This window comes from Ranitomeya variabilis, chromosome 8, assembly GCF_051348905.1.
Source record: "Ranitomeya variabilis isolate aRanVar5 chromosome 8, aRanVar5.hap1, whole genome shotgun sequence".
Classification (NCBI taxonomy): Eukaryota; Metazoa; Chordata; class Amphibia; order Anura; family Dendrobatidae; genus Ranitomeya; species Ranitomeya variabilis.
Window position 1 is genome coordinate 56,726,976 of NC_135239.1, and position 20,070 is coordinate 56,747,045.

At 43.5% G+C, this 20,070-nt stretch overlaps 1 protein-coding gene across 12 annotated transcripts in view; it reads left to right on the plus strand.

The window, feature by feature from the left end:
* Window positions 1–20,070, plus strand: part of HFM1 (helicase for meiosis 1) — a 229,963-nt gene that overhangs the window by 26,018 nt on the left and 183,875 nt on the right. For 7 of the 12 annotated variants that reach the window (XR_013218736.1, XM_077278672.1, XM_077278677.1 and 4 more), the window contains 2 exons: window positions 1,221–1,304; window positions 2,103–2,206. Coding sequence is in view for 7 of the 12 variants with exons in the window: in XM_077278672.1 (XP_077134787.1) it covers window positions 1,302–1,304; window positions 2,103–2,206 (107 nt within the window). In the remaining 5 variants the exon portion in view is untranslated. Of the gene's footprint in view, window positions 1–1,220; window positions 1,305–2,102; window positions 2,207–7,371; window positions 7,513–20,070 lie in introns of those variants that run through there. The other 5 variants (XM_077278676.1, XM_077278679.1, XM_077278675.1 and 2 more) reach the window with 2 other exon arrangements.

Below are 20,070 nucleotides of genomic sequence, written 5' to 3' on the forward strand. Positions count from 1 at the left end.
TGTGACGTCCTAGATGAGCTGCACTACCTGAGCCACTTGTGTGGGTTGTAGAGTCCATCTCATGCTACCACAAATGTGAAAGCACAACCAACATTCAAAAGTGACCAAAACATCAGCCAGAAAGCATTGGTACTGAGATGTGGTCTGTGGTCCCCACCTGCAGAACCACTCCTTTATTGAGGGTGTCTTGATAATTGCCAATATTTTCTATCTGTTGTCTATTCCATTTGCACAACAGCATGTGAAATTGATTGTCAATCAGTTTTGCTTCCTAAGTGGACAGTTTGATTTCACAGAAGTTTGATTTACTTGGAGTTATATTCTGTTGTTTAAGTGTTCCCTTTATTTTTTTTGAGCAGTGTATTTTCCTATGTGAAAATCAATGGTGAAAACCTTAAAGGGAATCTGTCACCTCATTTTTCGCTTATAAGCTGAGGCCACCATCATTAAGGGCTTATCTACAGCATTCTGTAATGCCGTAGATAAGCCCCCGATGTAACCTGAAAGAGAAGAAGAACAAGTTAGATTATACTCAGGGGCAGTCAGGTGCGGCTCGGGTCTGATGGGCGCCGCATGTCCCGGTTTGGCGCCTCCCATCTTCATAAGATGTCGTCATCCTCCTTGCTTCGTGTCGCGGCTCATACTGATTTGCCCTGTTGAGGGCTGTGTAAAGTACTGTAGTACGCAGGCGCTGGACCTCTCTGACCTTTCCCGACGCCTGCGCACTGCAGTACTTTGCTCTGTCCTCAACAGGGCAGAGTATTACGCCTGTGCAGGAGCCACGACAGTAGCAAGGAAGAGGACATCATCGCATGAAGATGGGAGGCGCTGGACCCAGACCTGCGACGCCCATCAGACCCGAACCGCACCGGACCACCCCTGGGTGAGTCTAATCTAATTTGTTTTTCTTATCTTTCAGGTTACATCGGGGGCTTATCTACAGCATTATAGAATGCTGTAGATAAGCCCCTAATGGCGGTGGCTGCAGCTTATATGCGAAAAATAAAACTTGGATGAAAAACACCTCGGTTGAACTTGATTTGTCATGTCTTTTTTTCAACCAGGCTACCTATGTGCCCCTGTCAGTTATTATAACTTGCTCTGTAGACCTATAACTTTTTCTTTCAAACTTGTCCATTTTTCTGAATTTAACGTGTTTATAGTTTTTTTGTTGTGTGTCCATTACAAAATAACAGCATTCATTCTAACATATTTTACAGTACTCAGTTGAAGAACTCTTTACACACTACTACAATAAAATGCAAGATCCATTTTTGAGGACTTAAGCCAACAACTTATTTATGGTATGTTTTTTGGAAATTTTAACATCCAATTGCATATCTTTGATACCTTTGGTAGTAGATATTGTTAAGAAGCTATTCTCAAGTTGTTTTCTTTTTCAGAATTCAGCTCTTGTAAAATTCTTACCTAATTGCCATGTCATTGATCAATAAATATATTGCTTTGTATTCATTCATCAGCAATTTATACACAGCTGTTAGTGTTTCTTCACCACCCAATGGTATAAATTTCTGTGAGGCACATGTATCAACATGCTCGCTGCACCCCTAGATGATTTCATTGAGAGGTGTAGTTTGTTAACTGACATCACTTATGGGGAGTTTCTGTTGTTCTGGTACCTCAGGAGTTCTGCCAATGTGATATGGCACCCTCAAACCAGACCAGCAAAATCAGAACTCCAATATGGCGCTCCTTCCCTTCTGAGCTTTGCACTGTGCCTCAAACGTGTTTTTGGATCATATATGGGGCATCGGTGTACTCAGGAGAAATTGCACAACAAAATCTGTGGTCCATTTTCTCCTGTTAGCCTTGTGAAAATGAAAAATTCTGGGCAAAACCAACAATTTTGCAGGAAAAATGTATTTTTTCATTTTCACAGTTAAACTTAGTAAAACTCGGTTAAGCACCTGTGGGTTTAAGGTGCTCATCACACTTCTAGATAAATTCCTTGAGGGGTCTTGTTTCCAAAATGGGGTCACATGTGGGGGTTTCCACTCTTTAGGCTCATCAGGGGCTCTTCAAAGCGATATGGAGAGTTCACTGCCTCACCATTTTATCTGTGCTCTGTCCTTTCCCTATAGGCCTGCTCTGCACTGTGTTCGACTTTTTCTGTTCTGCTTAGTGGTGTGGGTCCCAAAGATGTGACATCTGCTGATCAGCAAGTTGTTACCCATCTTCTGGATAGGTGAGAACACTTGACTTCACTGCACAACCCATCACATTAGATAGCTGATAGTGAAACTATTGTATGGCTGACAGTTATCCCCCCGACTCCAACATACATAAACACTTGGCCGAGCGTTCATATGTTCTCTATTAGAGAGTAGATAAGACTAATCTGTCTGAGATTTATTTTGAGGGAGAAGAAAAGGATCAGCCCCTGGAATTAGGCATGTGATAATGAACATGGCACTTCTGGAGAAAAAGGTGCCAAAGTAAGACCCAAAGCAGTCAGTTATGATGGGCACCCTTAGTCTGAGCGATGGATACCGCATACTCTCTCCTGACACTGCCCTATATGATTTAGCCACTTCCAAATGACTGATGAAGGTCTAGCATTGACCGAAACGTTTCTTTATTTTGCTGGAATTTTCTACAATAAAAAATACTATTTTTGAAGAATACATCAATACGAGTGCTAAGTCTTCTGAAATTGAGCAGGCCGGATCCTTTCCACAGAACCCATCTAGTTTGTAACCCGGGGACTATCTGTACTGGCTTACAAAAACATGCCTGCTATAATGGGTGACTGGATTGTATTTGCCAGAATAAAAATCATGTTTGTTGACAACACACCGCCCTGTGTAAACAGGGAATGTGCCATCGACAGTATGATTGTCACGGGTTTACCGTGACAGAGAGGATCCAGAAGACCTCAGCGTCTGATTTCTCCTATTCCTGTACTGATTAGAAGCGCTTCACCTTCTTATTAAGCGATGCAGGGTTTGTTTGTTTTTGCAGTGCAGGGGCTTATCTGCTCAATTGAGAGCTCCTGGAAGCTTTCCTACATTAAGTCTCAGCTGTTCAATGTTAGCCACTTCCATCTCCTATATAATCTGGGCCCTGGCTAGCACTCATTGTCAGATAGCTTATGCTGCATATCTGGTGGTTGTTGGTGGTTGTTATTTCAGAAGGTGTTGGTTTTGTGTATGTGATAATTCCCCTTTTTCTCCTACTTTGGTCTAACCTCATCCTCCACTTCCCAGTGCATTCCTCTGTTGTTTTTGTGTGTATATTTGTAAGATTGGTATTTTTCGTTATCACTGTTTGTATCACCTTGTTAGCCTGGTTGGTGTATTACGATACACTACTACTCCCCTCTTCCCTGGGTGGGGGAAGGGCACAGAATGAGGGTGGATTCAGGAGCTAAGGCAAGGTATGTGGCCCTGGCGTCTTCACCATCAGAAGTAATTCAGAGTACAGGGCGAGCTAGGGTATCCCTAGCGATAGGGACATGTAAGGAGCCCCCAGACCCGGGACACCCAACAATAGAGTCATGACAATGATGCTGTAAGGTGAAAGAACCATCATATCAACAATCCTTCTGCTTCCTTAAATTCTTGTGCTCCTGTAAAGAGGCCAGTAAATTATTCCTGACCACTAGTTTACTATTGATCAGTGCTCAGAACTAAAAAATGTACAGTGCTGTGCAAATTAATTGGACAAAGCATTTTTTAAGTAAAATCGTAAGTTGGATACCAGTCAGTGATTCAAACCAGTTTTAATATACAGTACAGACCAAAGGTATGGACACACCTTCTCATTTAAAGATTTTTCTGTATTTTCATGACTATGAAAATTGTCTGTTCACACTGAAGGCATCAAAACTGTGAATTAACACATGTGGAATTATATACTTAACAAAAAAGTGTGAAACATCTGAAATTATGTCTTATATTCTAGGTTCTTCAAAGTAGCCACCTTTTGCTTTGATGACTGCTTTGCACACTCTTGGCATTCTCTTGATGAGCTTCAAGAGGTAGTCACCGGGAATGGTCTTCCAACAATCTTGAAGGAGTTCCCAGAGATGCTTAACACTTGTTGGCCCTTTTGCCTTCACTCTGCGGTCCAGCTCACCCAAAATCATCTCGATTGGGTTCAGGTCTGGTGACTGTGGAGGCCAGGTCATCTGGCGTAGCACCCCATCACTCTCCTTCTTGGTCAAATAACCCTTACACAGCCTGGAGGTGTGTTTGGGGTCATTGTCCTGTTGAAAAAGAAATGATGGTCCAACTAAGCGCAAACCAGATGGAATAGCATGCCGCTGCAAGATGCTGGGGTAGCCATGCTGGTTCACTATGCCTCCAATTTTGAATAAATCCACAACAGTGTCACCAGCAAAGCACCCCCACACCATCACACCTCCTCCTCCATGCTTCACGGTGGGAACCAGGCATGTAGAGTCCATCCGTTCACCTTTTCTGCGTTGCACAAAGACGCGGTGCTTGGAACCAAAAATCTCAAATTTGGACTCATCAGACCAAAGCACAGATTTCCACTGGTCTAATGTCCTTTCCTTGTGTTCTTTAGCCCAAACAAGTCTCTTCTGCTTGTTGCCTGTCCTTAGCAGTGGTTTCCTATCAGCTATTTTACCATGAAGGACTGCTGCACAAAGTCTTCTCTAAACAGTTGTTGTAGAGATGTGTCTGCTGCTAGGACTCTGTGTGGCATTGACCTGGTCTCTAATCTGAGCTGCTGTTAACCTGTGATTTCTGAAGCTGGTGACTCAGATAAACTTATCCTCAGAAGCAGAGGTGACTCTTGGTCTTCCTTTCCTGGGGCGGTCTTCATGTGAGCCAGTTTCTTTGTAGCACTTGATGGTTTTTGCCACTGCTCTTGGGGACACTTTCAAAGTTTTCCCAATTTTTCGGACTGACTGACCTTCATTTCTTAAAGTAATGATGGCCTCTCGTTTTTCTTTACTTAGCTGCTTTTTTCTTGCCATAATACAAATTCTAACAGTCTATTCAGTAGGACTATCAGCTGTGTATCCACCAGACTTCTGCTCAACACAACTGATGGTCCCAACCCCATTCATAAGGCGAGAAATCCCACTTATTAAACCTGACAGGGCACACCTGTGAAGTGAAAACCGTTCCCGGTGGCTACCTCTTGAAGCTCATCAAGAGAATGCCAAGAGTGTGCAAAGCAGTCATCAAAGCAAAAGGTGGCTACTTTGAAGAACCTAGAATATAAGACATAATTTCAGTTGTTTCACACTTCTTTGTTAAGTATATAATTCCACATGTGTTAATTCATAGTTTTGATGCCATCAGTGTGAATGTACAATTTTCATAGTCATGAAAATACAGAAAAATCTTTAAATGAGAAGGTGTGTCCAAACTGTTGGTCTGTACTGTATAATAAATAAATCTTGGCCAACAAGCCAGTGGAAAAAGGTAATTTTCAGAATTAGTATGTAACAGTGGATTATAACATTTTATTTTTTTGCTTTGTCCCAATTAATTTGCACAGCACTGTAAGAAACGAATTGTTCATCAGTGTTTTTGATCTGAGGTTTCTTTAGTATTTGGTCAGAGCAGCGTCTTACAGTTCGAGCAGAGCGGATGGGATTGATAGAAATCTCATATCCACTGATCTTTTTTTACTCGGTGTAAACTGACCTGCAGTGCATTTTTCAAATCTGCAATATGTCAGCTTCTCTTGTGAGTATTCTGAGTTAGGCTGGTTTCACATTTGTGTTTAAAAACGCAGCGTTTAAAAAAAAACGCAGGTGGTGAAAAAACGCATGTAAACGCGTGCAAACGCTGCGTTTTTTAGACGCATGCATTTTTGCATGCGGTAAAAAAAAACGCGGCGTTTTGACGCGTTTACATGCGTTTTTTCATTCGTTTGCGTTTTAGAAACGCATGCTGAGAAGTGTGTGACAGCTGCCAATCATCAAAATCAACTAGAAAACCCACTATAAATAGAAATAGCTAGGGTTAGGGGTAGGGTTAGGGTTAGGATCCCTAGGGTTAGGGTTAGGGGTAGGGTTAGTGTTAGGGGTAGGGTTAGGGTTTGGATCCCTAGGGTTTGGGTTAGGGTTAGGGGTAGCTTTTTATTAGAAGAATGTCCTGGTCACCAGGTCACTGATAAGCCCCCCACCATCAAGGTGATAAAGGGATCCAAACCCTAACCCTAGGGATCCATAGGGATGTTGACCTGGTGACCAGGACATTCTTCTAATAAAAAGCTTTGTTCAATGTGGGCACCCCAAGATATACGGTATTGCTATAGAGTACTAAAAATATTAACTCGTAGAGTATTCACTGTCATATTGTTAGGGTTAGGGTTAGGATCCCTTTATCACCTTGATGGTGGGGGGTGGCTTATCAGGGTGTATTCTTGTTTTTTTTCTATAAAAACGCATGCGTTTTTAACGCAAGCAAACGCATGTGCTTAAGAACGCATGCGTTTACATAGACAACAATACGTTTTTTTGCCGCAAAAAAACGCCTCTAGAAATTACTACATGTTGCATTTCTGCGACAGAACGCATGCAGCAAAAAAAGTTTTTAATGTTAAACATAGGGAAAAAAAACGCATGCGTTTTTTTCTGTACAAACGCTGCAGATCAAAACGCAAGTGTGAAACCAGCCTTATACATGCAGATTTTCCCCATAGATGCTGAAAATCTGCAGGTAAAAAATGCACATGGATTTTTAGTAGGTTTCCATGGTGGAAACACACAAAAAATACCAAAGAGTATAACAAACAAAGCATTTATATAAAAACATGACATTCCAAAAAGCGACAAAAATGGCAATGATAAAACCCCAATAACCTAATAGACTTAAGTGCAGAAATGCTGCTGATAATCTGCAATATCAAAAGCTCATAGTGAGAACACAGCCTAAAGTAAAAAAAAAAAAGATTTTTTTGTTTGTTTGATTTTTTGTATTTATAAGGCTAAGTTCACATTTGCGTATGTGTCCAGCGTATCATCCGCATGCGCAAATGCATGTAAAAACGCATGCTAACGCAATGTTTTTTATCTGCATCATTTTACACATGACGCCAAAAAAACGCTGCATTTGTATGCGTTTTTACATGCGTTTTGCGTTATTTATGCACATGCGTTCCATTGGACAATGCTTTTCCAGGGGAATTTCCTTGACACAAGCCAATGGGTGTGTCTCATGGAAATTCTCTATGTAGACCCTTGTACAGATTAAATCCTTATCTTTTGCTGCTGTATGCTGCTGCAAGATGGATCTTCGCATGGAGAGCTTATATCGTAATTTGGATTTGAACTTGGCTTATGCCTATGCTGTTGAATGAAGAAAGAAAAAAGATCGACGCAGAAGACGTCATCATCGCTACTGGCAACACCCCATCGTTGAAGTCCGAGAGAGCCGTGGAACCTATCACTCCTTGTACACCGAGCTGCGTGCAAACCCTCAGAAGTTTTTTTGTGCGAGGATCTAGGCACAACACACAGCTACGGCGAGCAATTCCTGCTGAGGAACGTCTGTTGGTGACCCTAAGGTACATAATTTTGAAAAAGAAATACCTGTCATTAATATGATCTAATATGTTAATATGTTCTAAATATGTTCTAAAAGCCATGCACTGACTTTTTTCCATTTTTTTTTTATAAAAGCCATGTAATTACTTTTTTTTCCATTTTTTTCCAAAAGCTATGTACTGTTTTGTTTTTTTGTTTTTTTTCTAAAAGGTGAGGGTGGAGGGGGTAGGAGAGTTTTGGGGGTACATTGGCTGGTCCTAGTGTTCTTTTTGGTTTGCTGCGATGAAGTGGTACTGGCCTTCTGTTTGCTTCTTTTTTTCTTTGGGCAGTTGGGAGTGGTGGCTTGAGGCTGGTGTGCAAGCAGGACTCGGCAAGGTGGTGGAGGTAGACTGGTGTGAAGTAGGAGTCAGCATGGTGATGGAGGTAGACTGGTGTGAAGCAGGACTCGGCATGGTGGTGGAGGTAGACAGGCGTGCAGCAGGACTCGGCATGGTGGTGGAGGTAGACAGGCGTGCAGCAGGACTCAGCATGGTGGTGGCTTGAGGCAGGTGTGCAGCAGGACTCGGCATGATGGTGGCTTGAGGCAGATGTGCAACAGGACTCGGCATGGTGGTGAACCTGGTTAGTGGTGGAACAGACGGAAATTCCATCTGTGGCTACTGGAAGTAGCGAGTCTGCTGCATAGCCTGGCTGTAAGCAGCATGGCAGGCCTGCATCACATTCAGCTGGAGATCAGGCGTAAGATTTTCCGACATGCCCCGCTCTATAGCATTAAAAAAATTGTGCCGGTCTCTGATGGTCAGCTTCCAGGCGGTCAAGGCGTCGGTAGGCTTCCTGGAAAAGTGAGTTCACATGCGCGAACCCACTTTCCATTCTGTCTCCAACGGCCTTTAGGCCATTCTGGAAGACCGAGCCTATGTGAACAAACTTGGGCATGAGTGACTTGTTCCAGGTCTTCTGCCGCTGGCGAGAAGAGCCAAAAAAAAACAGTGGCAGAGGACTGGGACAGGGGAAAATCTGAACGATCAGCTGCCTGTTCTCCAGCCTGTGAAGCCTGCCCACTTGCTGCATCACTGGTGGATGACTGGGACTGTTCGGTGGCTGTTCGATGAGGGGGCTGCTCCAACAGAGGATGATCTAGGTTCAGCGGTGCTGATCCAGGTTCTGTTTGAAAAACCAATGAAAAACATTACTACCCAAAAATAAATTTTTTAAATTCCCAACATATCCTGTTGAAAGGAAAAATTCAGAAGTTATAGCATGTAATACAACACAAAAATACTTATGTTCTATGACCAACCACAGGCCTCAGGAAGGAGAGACTACGATGGAACTTGTATTTTCCTAATTTTCGAGCAGCACCACTTTGAACTTGGTTCTCCTCTCTCATGTCCTTATTGAAGTGATCCTTCATCGAACACCACCGGACTTTGACTCTCTTCACTGTGAAGGGGGAAAAAAAAAGAAATTGTAAAACAATGCACCACAGGTTCACTGCCGTGTCACACCACATGTTATATTACAAAAATCCTTTCTGACTTGTGGCGTGACATGGTCCCAATCATCCAACAGCGATTTGGCCACTTCATCCCATAGCTGCCGAATGATCACAGTGTCCGAGTGCCGCTGATCCCGGGTGTCCCACAATGGAACTCGATCCTGCACCAATTGTATTAGGAGGTCTTTGTCAATGGTGGCTTCACAATGCTGAACCTGAAAATCAAAGAAACACATTAATATAGTTGTAAAGATAAAACAAAACAAAAACAGTCAAGAATACTTACCCGCCGTCTTTCCACCGGAACTTGGGCCTGAGTCTGCTCCAGCTCTGCCATACTGGAACTGTTCTGTAAAGAAAATACATGATTTTACCACATGTGTCATATTGACAGTCAGTACTTACCAATCAGTAGCAAATGGACTCCATCAGTCTCCTGTCTGCTCTAGGAGGTATGCTCTTCACTGCAGGACATCTTTGATTCAGAATGCTGCAGGAGAGACAGAAGTGAGTACAGACTGCAGTGAGAGAAACAGACAGACATTTTCATAGCTTCTATACTCACATCCTTAGTGAAATCCAGAGTCTTCAGATCAGCAAAAGTCTTCAGAGCTGCAAAGCAGTCTTCAGAGCACCAGCATCAATCGCTTCAAGTCTTGAGAGTAATGGACTACCTGTCTCCAGACCCCCTTTTATACATCAGTCATTTTGTAGGTGTTGACATAATTTCCTGGACATTAGTGTGAAGTACGCATGCGTGTCCAATGCGTTCCCATAGACAGTAATGTTTTTTTTTTACACACATTGCGCAATATTTGACGCCTCAAAAAATGCAACATGTGCGTTCGCCAGACCCCGCCGCACACCGCGAAATCACGCATGCATACGCATCCGCAAGCGAATTCATGTCCATGCATACAGCATGTTAAATATATGTACGCATGATGCATGCGGATCAAACGCTGCACGCACAGACGCAAATGTGAAACCAGCCTAAGTAAGAATTTGATTTAGTACATGTGGGCTTAATGGCTATAACGTTTAGCTAGGGTCGTCTGATAATTTTTATGTGTCACAATTCATTACTTTGCTATTAGATTTTTTTTCTCAAATTTTGATTGATCTGTTTTAGAATTTGGTGACACATTGCAGATTGTGAGATACAGTTTTGTAATATAAGTAACGTACCACTAGATGGCACTGTGAGCTTATTTATGAAAGACAGTGTGAGCACAGGCCAGGAAATAGCTGCACTAAAAAGAACAAGGACCATTAATGCAACAACAAACATTTTGTTTTGTTGTGATCTTTATTTGTTAATTTGTTGTCTACAACTGGTTAATAAATAATGTATTTGGGGAGCAAATGTAATACCCCTTTATAGGGGCTCAGTGGGTAGCATTGTTGCTTTGCATTGTTGGGGTCCTGGGTCCAAATACCCCCAAGAACAACATCTACAAAGAATTTGTATGTTCTCCCCGTGATTGTGTGGGTTTCATCCGGATTCTCTGGTTTCCTCCCACACTCAAAAGACATACTGATAGGAAACGTAGATTGTGAGCTCCAATGTGAACATGGATGATGATGTCTGTAAAGTGCTGCAGAATATGATAGCGCTATATGAGCAATGCCTAATAAATAAAGGGGTTTCCACCCCAGGGCAAACTTTAAGCATGGTACGTGATGCGCGCGTTAGCAGCATTGAATCCTAACACTGTGTATGCTTCACACTATTGGGATTTAGCATGCTTCACTTTGTCTTGCGCCGGAAAACCCCTCTTGATTTCTTGAATGATTTAGTCTTATATTTTTCTTTTAAGTTGTGTAAATGTATTTGAGAAACTATTTTGTTATTCAGATAGATTTTGACAATGCAGCACATGTTAAATCTGTTTGCAGGTTCACAAACCCCAATTATTTACTAGTAACTCGGGTTTCTTTCTGTCGATTATTTTTTTGGTACCGCTTAGGTGTGTGTCTGCTTTAGGGAATTTGTTGGTTATGAATCCGAGAGCGCTTTGCTAAGAAGCAGTAATCCTATGAAATTACTCAAATCAGTGGAGGATCTATTTTCTGAATATGTGTAGCGCTGCTACCGGCTCCCCTGCATGGTGTCCCCTTCTCCCTCCATGCAGGGATGCTGGCTTACTCACCGCCCTGGGCCCCTGTGTAGTCCCCGGCATGTTCCTGCTCCTGATTCCTGTGTACACATGTGATTCTTAACGGGGCAGTGCTCGCAGTCTGCTAAATGCCCTCAGCTCGTTGCTGAGCGGCATTTAGCATAAGTAATACTGCTGCAAGATGGCTACCAGCTGATACCTAGGTCACATCTTGTAAAAAAGACCCCCTCTCCCTTAGGGAGTTGCCAAGCAATATGTAGAATTATTAATTAGTAAGGTGTACTACTAGTGAGTTTTGAGGTGCCCTGGTTCCAGTGTGGCCAGTCCTGTATCTGAAGTTAACTGGTCCCGAAGTGGCCAGTATCTGAACCTTGTCCCTTGGTCCCGGAGCAGCCAGTGCCTGAACCTTGTCCCCTGCTCCCGGATTTGCCAGTACCTGAACCATGTCCCCTGGTCCCAGATCGGCCAGTTCCTGATCGTCGTCTCCAGGTCCTTGATTGGCCAGTGCCTGAACATCCCATGGTCCCAGTGTGGCAAGTGCATGAACATTATCCCCCGGTCCATGAGTGGTGAAACCCTGATCCAGTATCCTAGACCGGCGTGTCTGAACTAAGCCCTAAATCAGTGTCAGTGTACCTGTCCGGATTCTGCCCAGGAGTGGTACCTGGCAGCTACCTGCAGCTCAGTCTGTCTACACCATCAGGAGCTCCAGTGAACACAAGGTAGCCGCTTCGCTATGCTCCTTCCTGCGTAGGCCTGGCCCTGTGGCACAGTGGCTCCACAAATCCACGGTGCCACGGTTGGATGTATCAATTTGATTGAGATTATTCGCTATTTAGGCCGGTTTCACACCTTCATGTTTTCATGACTTACTCAGACCGGCTATGGGTCTCCTGACCCAAACTTAGAAAACTCGTAGGCATATTTGAGACTGACGAGTTTAGCCTGGGGTCTTTTGATCTAAACTCGTCAGTCTCAAATATGCCTACGAGTTACCATAGCAAGGTGACATTAACCCTTCATTACCCCATATCCCACCGCTACACGGGAGTGGGAGGAGAGTGGCCAAGTGCCAGAATAGGCGCATCTTCCAGATGTGCCTTTTCTGGGGTGGCTGGGGACAGATGTTTGTAGCCAGGGGGGGCCAATAACCATGGACCCTCTCTAGGCTATTAATATCTGCCCTCAGTCACTGGCTTTACCACTCTGGCGGAGAAAATTGCGCGGGAGCCCACGCCAATTTTTTCCGCGATTTAACCCTTAAATTTAATAGCTACAGCGCCGAAATTTGGCACATACACACTACTAACATTAGTAGTGTGGAATATGCAAAAAAAGGGGGATATGAGATGGTTTACTGTATGTAAACCATGTCTCATATCATGTCGGGTTTAGGCAGGAGAAATGAAAAGCCGGCAATTGAATTACCGGCTTTTCACATATATCGCGCTGAAGTAAATATAAATATATATATATATATATATATATATATATATATATATATATATGTGTCTCAATGACATATATATATATAAAAAACGAAACCCGACTTTGGAGCGAAGATCGCCGACGGCCGACCCGATCCCAGTGAGATGGGGTCAGGTTTCACGAAACCCGACTTTCCCAAAAGTCGGCGACTTTTGAAATTGGCCGATCTGTTTCGCTCAACCCTAGTCAGGACTCTGAACATTTTTTATTACCTTTTTGTGCATTAGTGCCCTTTTCCAAGATGGCGTCTTTGGTCTCATGTGCACTGTGTCTTCCTGCTATAAAACTCCACCCCAGCCTTCAGTCTGTGCTAGAGTTTTCTGCCTTGCATCCAGCTCCTGACCTCTGGTGACTCCCTGGCTATATACCTGCTCCTGTGAACCTGTGTAGTGATCCTGCTACTCTGCTCTGAGTTCCTGCTGCATACACCAGTTCCAGTAATCCTCCTTCATCTGCTGCTCGTGTTTACTTCCATCTGCATTTGCTAGACATGTCAGCTGTTTCTGCTTTGCAAGAACCTGAGACTATTACCCAGATCTCCTTGGTTGAGCTAAGGTATTATTTGAACTGCCTTATACAGTAAGCATATCTATCTGTGTTTTGGACTAAGCAAGGACTTATTCGTGTCAAGTATCCTCAAGAATAATTGTGCTTCATAGACTTTCTGCATGATTGCATTTTCCTCTGAAGTTTCCTACAGACTGCTGAGCTGCATTTGATATTTGCACCAAGTGTTGTGGACTTGAGTTTCTCTCTGCACCTGTTTGAATCACCGTGTGATAATATAGACTTTACCACTTATAAAACTGTGTCCTGTAGTTGTCTTGTTCCACGCAAAGAGTCTCCTGAGTTATCCCCTATAATTATTACAGGATACTCTAGCCAAAAAAAAAAAGAAAAGGAGACTGCTGGAACAATGACTGCAGAAAGCAGACTAGAGCTGGTGTTTTCCATTATTAGATCACTGCAGAAAGATGTGGAAGGTCTGCAAAAGAAGTTTGGAAGCTTTGAACACAATCAACAAGTGTTTGGACAGACTGTGCAGGACTTAAGCACCCGCATGGCAGCCCAGGAAAACAAACTTGCTGGCATAGAGTCCCAGTATGGACGGGCTTTTCAGGACATAAGCACGCAAATAGCTGCACAACTTTTCCCTCTGGGCAACCACCACCAACTAGCCCACCTAAGTTGCCCCCATTCAGATTTAATGGTGATCGCGACAAATTTCGTGGCTTTGTGAATCAATGTATGCTATATTTTGATGTGCATGCTGACCGTTTTCCTAATGATAGATCCAAAGTATTGTGTGCAATAATGCTGCTGACCGCATGAGCGCTCGCCTGGGCGAATCCGATGATTGAGTCTCATGACCCACGGCTAAATAACTTGGATAATTTCTTGGCCGCTATGGCATTAATGTTTGATGATCCTAATCGCCGTGCAACCACTGAATCTGCTTTATTGTTTTTACGCCAGGCAAAATGTTCTGTTATTGAGTATGCTACTGAATTCAGGAGATTAGCGGTAGATACCAATTGGGACAATTATGCACAATTGCCTATTTTTAAAAGGGGTCTGTCTAGTATTGTAAAAGATGAACTAGCTCGCTCTGAGTCACCACAAGAGCTAGAGACATTTATACAGCATTGTGTGCACATTGACATTCGCCTTACTGAGCGTAGGCAGGAGAAGTTTGCTGCATATAACCATATTTCTAATTTTTCCCTTCCTTCCAAAGAGCCTGCAGGTAAAACATCTCGGGAGGTGGAGGAGGTGACCATGCAAATTGATTCCGTTCAGAGGCACGAGATCAATGAGCGCCGGGAGCATCGCCTTCGTGAAAGTCTATGTTTCTACTGTGGCCAGTCTGACCACTTCTTGATCAATTGTCCTAAGTGTCCTAGACGGCCTAACAAGGTGCTAGCAGCAGTAGGGGAGTATGACAACTGTGATGATGAATCTGACATCTCTGAATGTAGCCTGCCTTTAAATGCTGTATTCCATTCACTTTCTATGACTTCACCCCCCAAGGAGCTTAAGGAAAAGAACTCTCACTGTTCTCTCCCTTTTAAGATCATGTGTTCAGGACAGTGGATTTCCAGTGCAGCTATGATTGACTCTGGTGCAGGTGGCAATTTCATGGATATCGCATTTGCCAAGGAACATGGTATTGCAAGTCAGCAAAGAGCCTCTCCAATTACCATGGAAACAGTGGATGGGTCACCTTTAATCTCTTAGCCTGTGGATCAGGAGACCGTACCCCTTGAAATTTTGTTGGAGCCTAATCATCAGGAGCAACTTTCTTTCTTGCTAATTTCTTCTCCTCATTTTCCTGTGATTTTAGGCATTCCTTGGTTGCGTTCTCAGAACCAAATTATCAACTGGGAGACCAAGGAGATTATCTTTCCAACAAGGAGCAACTCAGCGTTAACAGAAGCTGTCCCTGAGTCCACGGCTACGGAACCACATGTACAGGTATTTTCTTTACCTCGAGCATATAAAGAGTTCTCTGACATCTGTGACAAGAAGAATGCAGATCAGCTTCCTCCACATAGGCATTATGACTGTCCCATTGAGTTGCTTCCTGGGGCAGCTATTCCTTTTGGTAACATATACCCTTTGGCGGCACCTGAGCTTCAAGCCTTAAAGGAGTATATTGATGAAAATCTGGCCAAAGGCTTCATATGTCCTTCTTCCTCACCAGCAGGGGCACCTATCTTTTTTGTAAAGAAGAAGGATGGGACCCTGAGACCCTGTGTTGAGTATCGGGAACTCAATAAGGTAACTGTACGAAAATGTTACCCTTTGCCTCTGATTCCTGAATTACTGGAAAGAGTCCTCCATGCTAAGGTGTTCTCTAAACTGGATCTTCCTGGGGCTTATAATTTGGTGCGTATTCGTCCAGGGGATGAGTGGAAGACAGCATTCAGATGCCGATATGGACTCTTTGAATCTCTTGTAATGCCCTTCGGGCTTTGTAACGCCCCTGCAACATTTCAACACCTTGCTAATGACATTTTCAGAGATTTATTGGACCAGTTTGTAGTGATCTATTTGGACGATATACTAATCTTTTCTGACTCTCTACAGGAACATGATGAACATGTCAAAACTGTTTTAAGACGTCTGAAAGAGAACCATCTGTATATTAAGCCGGAGAAATGCGAGTTCCATCGTTCTGAGATACAGTTCTTAGGTTATATCATCTCTCCCCAGGGGCTGAACATGGAATCTGGTAAGATTCAGGCTATCCTTGACTGGCCGGCACCCAAAAACGTTAAGGAGGTCCAACGTTTTATTGGTTTTGCAAATTTCTACAGACGCTTCATTCGAAATTTTTCTGATATTGTCCGTCCCATTACTTCCTTGACAAAGAAGGAAAAGCCCTTTAAGTGGTCATCACAGGCTCAAGAAGCTTTTGATCGGCTTAAGATCTGTTTGACATCAGCACCGCTGTTGATACACCCAGATCCAACACTTTCTTTCATTGTAGAGTTGGACGCTTCTGATAATGCTTTGGGGGCTATTCTCTCCCAAGGAACTGGAGAGGAGGGTCTGCTACATCCTTGTGCTTTCTTTTCCCGTAGACTAACCTCAGCAGAGAAGAATTACGACGTGGGAGACAAGGAATTGCTGGCTATTATTGCGGCTTTCAAAGAATGGAGGCATCATCTGCAAGGAGCTGCACAACAGATCATAGTGCTAACTGACCATCGTAATTTAGAGTTCCTTAGATCCGCTAGATGTCTTTCTCCCCATCAGGCTCGTTGGAACTTATTTTAAAATCAATTTAACTTTGTTATCTCGTACCGTCCAGGTTCTCGTAATGGGAAGGCTGATGCTTTATCCCGAATCCATGCTGCGGATTCCGTACCTAGAGCCCCTTCCAAGACCATTCTATCTGATGCCAATTTCATCGGAGTTATCCACGATCAGGACTTGTGGAAGGAGTGCAGGTAGGCCTATGACGATGATGTATTTCTGGCCAACCCACCTGTGGATATTAATCTTGTCTTTAAGGGTGGCATGTAGTTCAGAGATCGACGTATCTACGTCCCTGAGGTCATCCGTCTGCAGATCCTCAAGTTGATACATGACTCCAAGTTGGCTGGTCACAGGGGGTACAGAAGACACAAGAGTTCCTGAGCCGATTCTTCTGGTGGCCAACTTGCCTGAAGGATACCAAGGACTATGTTCTCTCTTGCGAGGTATGTGCTCATTACAAGACTCCTCATGTGGCACCTACGGGTCTTCTACAACCATTACCTGTTCCGTCCTGCCCTTGGGGGTCTATATCAATAGACTTTATTGTGGAGCTGCCTACATCAGGGGGCATGAATACAATCATGGTGGTAGTTGATCGCCTGACTAAAGCTGCTCATTGTGTTCCGTGCACCAGCCTCCCCTCAGCTAAAGATACAGTGAACTTGGTTATACAGAATGTCTTTCGGTTGCATGGGGTTCCGGATGAGATCATCTCTGACCGTGGAGTGCAGTTCACTTCAAGATTCTGGAAGGGGTTTTGCTCTGCACTCAATATTAATGTCTCTCTCTTTTCCGCTTACCATCCCCAGACAAATGGTCTGACTGAGCGTACCAACCAGACGCTAGAACAATATCTAAGATGCTATGTCAGCCATCTCCAGGATGATTGGTTGGAGTTTCTGCCGTTAGCCGAATTTTCATATAACAATTCTCAGAGCGCCTCCACTAAATTTACACCTTTCTTTGCCAATCTGGGTTATCATCCGTGTATCTTACCTAGGTCTCCAATTAATTCTCCGGCAGTGGAGAAAAGGCTGACTGCGATGAGGCAAAATCTGGAGGTTCTGAAGGAATCCCTGACCGCAGCTCAAGAACGTTATAAGAGATCGGCTGATAGATTCCGTAAATCTGCACCCATGTTCAAGGTAGGAGATTCCGTGTGGTTAGCAACTAAGAATCTGAAGTTAAACGTTCCTTCACAAAAACTTGGACAGAAATTCATTGGCCCTTTCAAGATCAACGGTATTGTGAGCTCTTTGGCCTGCTGGCTGAAGCTGCCTAGGACTATGAAGGTCCACCCAGTTTTTCATGTATCTTTACTAAAGCCTGTATCTCCTAATACCTTCCAGGGACTTGTTGTGCCACCTCCGCAGCCTGTGGTGATTGATGGCCAAGAACAATTTGTGGTGGAGGAAATTGTTGATTCTAGGAGTCGCAGGAATCGGCTCCAATATCTGATAAGATGGCAGGGATATCCCCCTGAGGAAGACTCTTGGGAACCTGTGGAAAACATCAATGCCCAACAGAAGATTTCTCATTTTCATCAGAGATTCCCTGAGAAACCAGGTCCAGGATCGCCCTGAGGCCGCTTCTAAGGAGGGAGTAATGTCAGGACTCTGAACATTTTTTTTACCTTTTTGTGCATTACTGCCCTTTTCCAAGATGATGTCTTTGGTCTCATGTGCACTGTGTCTTCCTGCTATAAAACTCCACCCCAGCCTTCAGTCTGTGCTAGAGTATTCTGCCTTGCATCCAGCTCCTGACCTCTGGTGACTCCCTGGCTATATACCTGCTCCTATGAACCTGTGTGGTGATCCTGCTATTCTGCTCCGTTCCTGCTGCATACACCAGTTCCAGTAATCCTCCTTCATCTGCTGCTCGTGTTTACTTCCATCTGCATTTGCTGGACATGTAAGCTGTTTCTGCTTTGCAAGAACCTGAGACTATTACCCAGGCCTCCCTGGTTGAGCTAAGATATTATTTGAACTGCCTTATAAGCATATCTATCTGTGTTTTGGACTAAGCAAGGACTTATTCGTGTCAAGTATCCTCAAGAATAATTGTGCTTCATAGACTTTCTGCATGATTGCATTTTCCTCTGAAGTTTCCTATAGACTGCTGAGCTGCATTTGATATTTGCACCAAGTGTTGTGGACTTGAGTTTCTCTCTGCACCTGTTTGAATCACCGTGTGATAATATAGACTTTACCACTTATAAAACTGTGTCCTGTAGTTGTTTTGTTCCACGCAAAGAGTCTCCTGAGTTATCCCCTATAATTATTACAGGGGCTTTTTTTCCAAATGACTTGTAATTTCTAGATACAACATCAGGGAAATATAACTAATTGATTAACTTTTACTAATGGAAACCTATGAAAGGCTTTTTTGCTCTCCAAACCACCGCCAACAGCTGCACTTTTCCAAGGTTCCAATGATAAAGCTGGATTTTGTTTTAAAAAAAGAACTTCAATCAATCCTTGCACATTACTTATTCTAATTACCATTTTGCAGAGGCTGAGATGTAGACATGTGGAAAAGAACAACAACTGGCCTTACTTTAATGCCACCCAATCTGGTTTGTTTGATGCCTGATAGGACAGGTTTCATCATCTCAAGGCCATCTGAAAACCCTGTCCTCAGGAATGTCAAACAAGACGGACTGGGAAGGATAATTGCACAAACCGCGTGACTGCTCTCCTAAGTGTCTCTCTGGGGAGCCCCTATGCCCCCACATATGCTAATCTATTCCTGGGCTTGTGGAGGAAACAGTCATCTTTGAGGGAGAGATGGTGGCACCCATATACCAGTTTCTTGGGCCAGATATATTGTGTGTTATTGTGTGTTCTGTACCGTGAAAATACACTAGGGTATCTTACTGGCAGACCAAAACTTGCAGGATATTGTCCCACCAACACCTAATATCACCTTTAGACTGGGACGGTACTTTGGGGACCCTCTAGTTCACAGCCATTATCAAAGGCCACCAAAGCCTGGCTAGATAGGAAAGTATGTGTTTATTTCAGATGCCGTATTTGCTGTGCGTGTGATGGGATGGATTTCTGCAAGGTGTTCAATAGTGCCCCTCAGGTAGAGTATCCTTTATCAGAGTCTTCGGAAATTGCAAAACATCTGGGGTGATCTATATAGCCACATACACCTATCCCTTAGACTATATTTTATAAATTACTAGAGAGCCTAGAAGGCAGGTTCACGAACACTTGAGAGATATCTTGCACACCCATATTGCACGCCACATGAACTACGTACAAAGGGGTCTGCTTAAGGAAATATTTCTCTGTATAGTCGAAGTCATTAATCCTAAAATTAGGAAAGTTAATCTGGACACAGTTATTCTTCAGAGGGAATCTGAATGGATTTTTGACCTCTTGCTGCATAGTTGGTTTACCTCTCTGCTGAGGCATAGCCTGTGTGGTCTCTGTCCAACTGCTGATAGTTCTCTTGTCTTTGCATTCTTTTCCTTGGTTCGCTTCTATTCAGGTGTCTCTCACTTCCTCATTTGGTTCTGTCCTATCACAGCTTGGGAAGGGCTATTTATACTATCTATACTCATCTTGCACCTGTTTTCTTTGCTGGCTATACTTCAAGGTTGATGGGTGTTTGGTGGTCCAGTGCATTAGCTAGAGATGATCTTGTTTTAATAATCTCAGTTGCTTTCACTGTCTGTGCATTATCCTCCCCAGCATCCT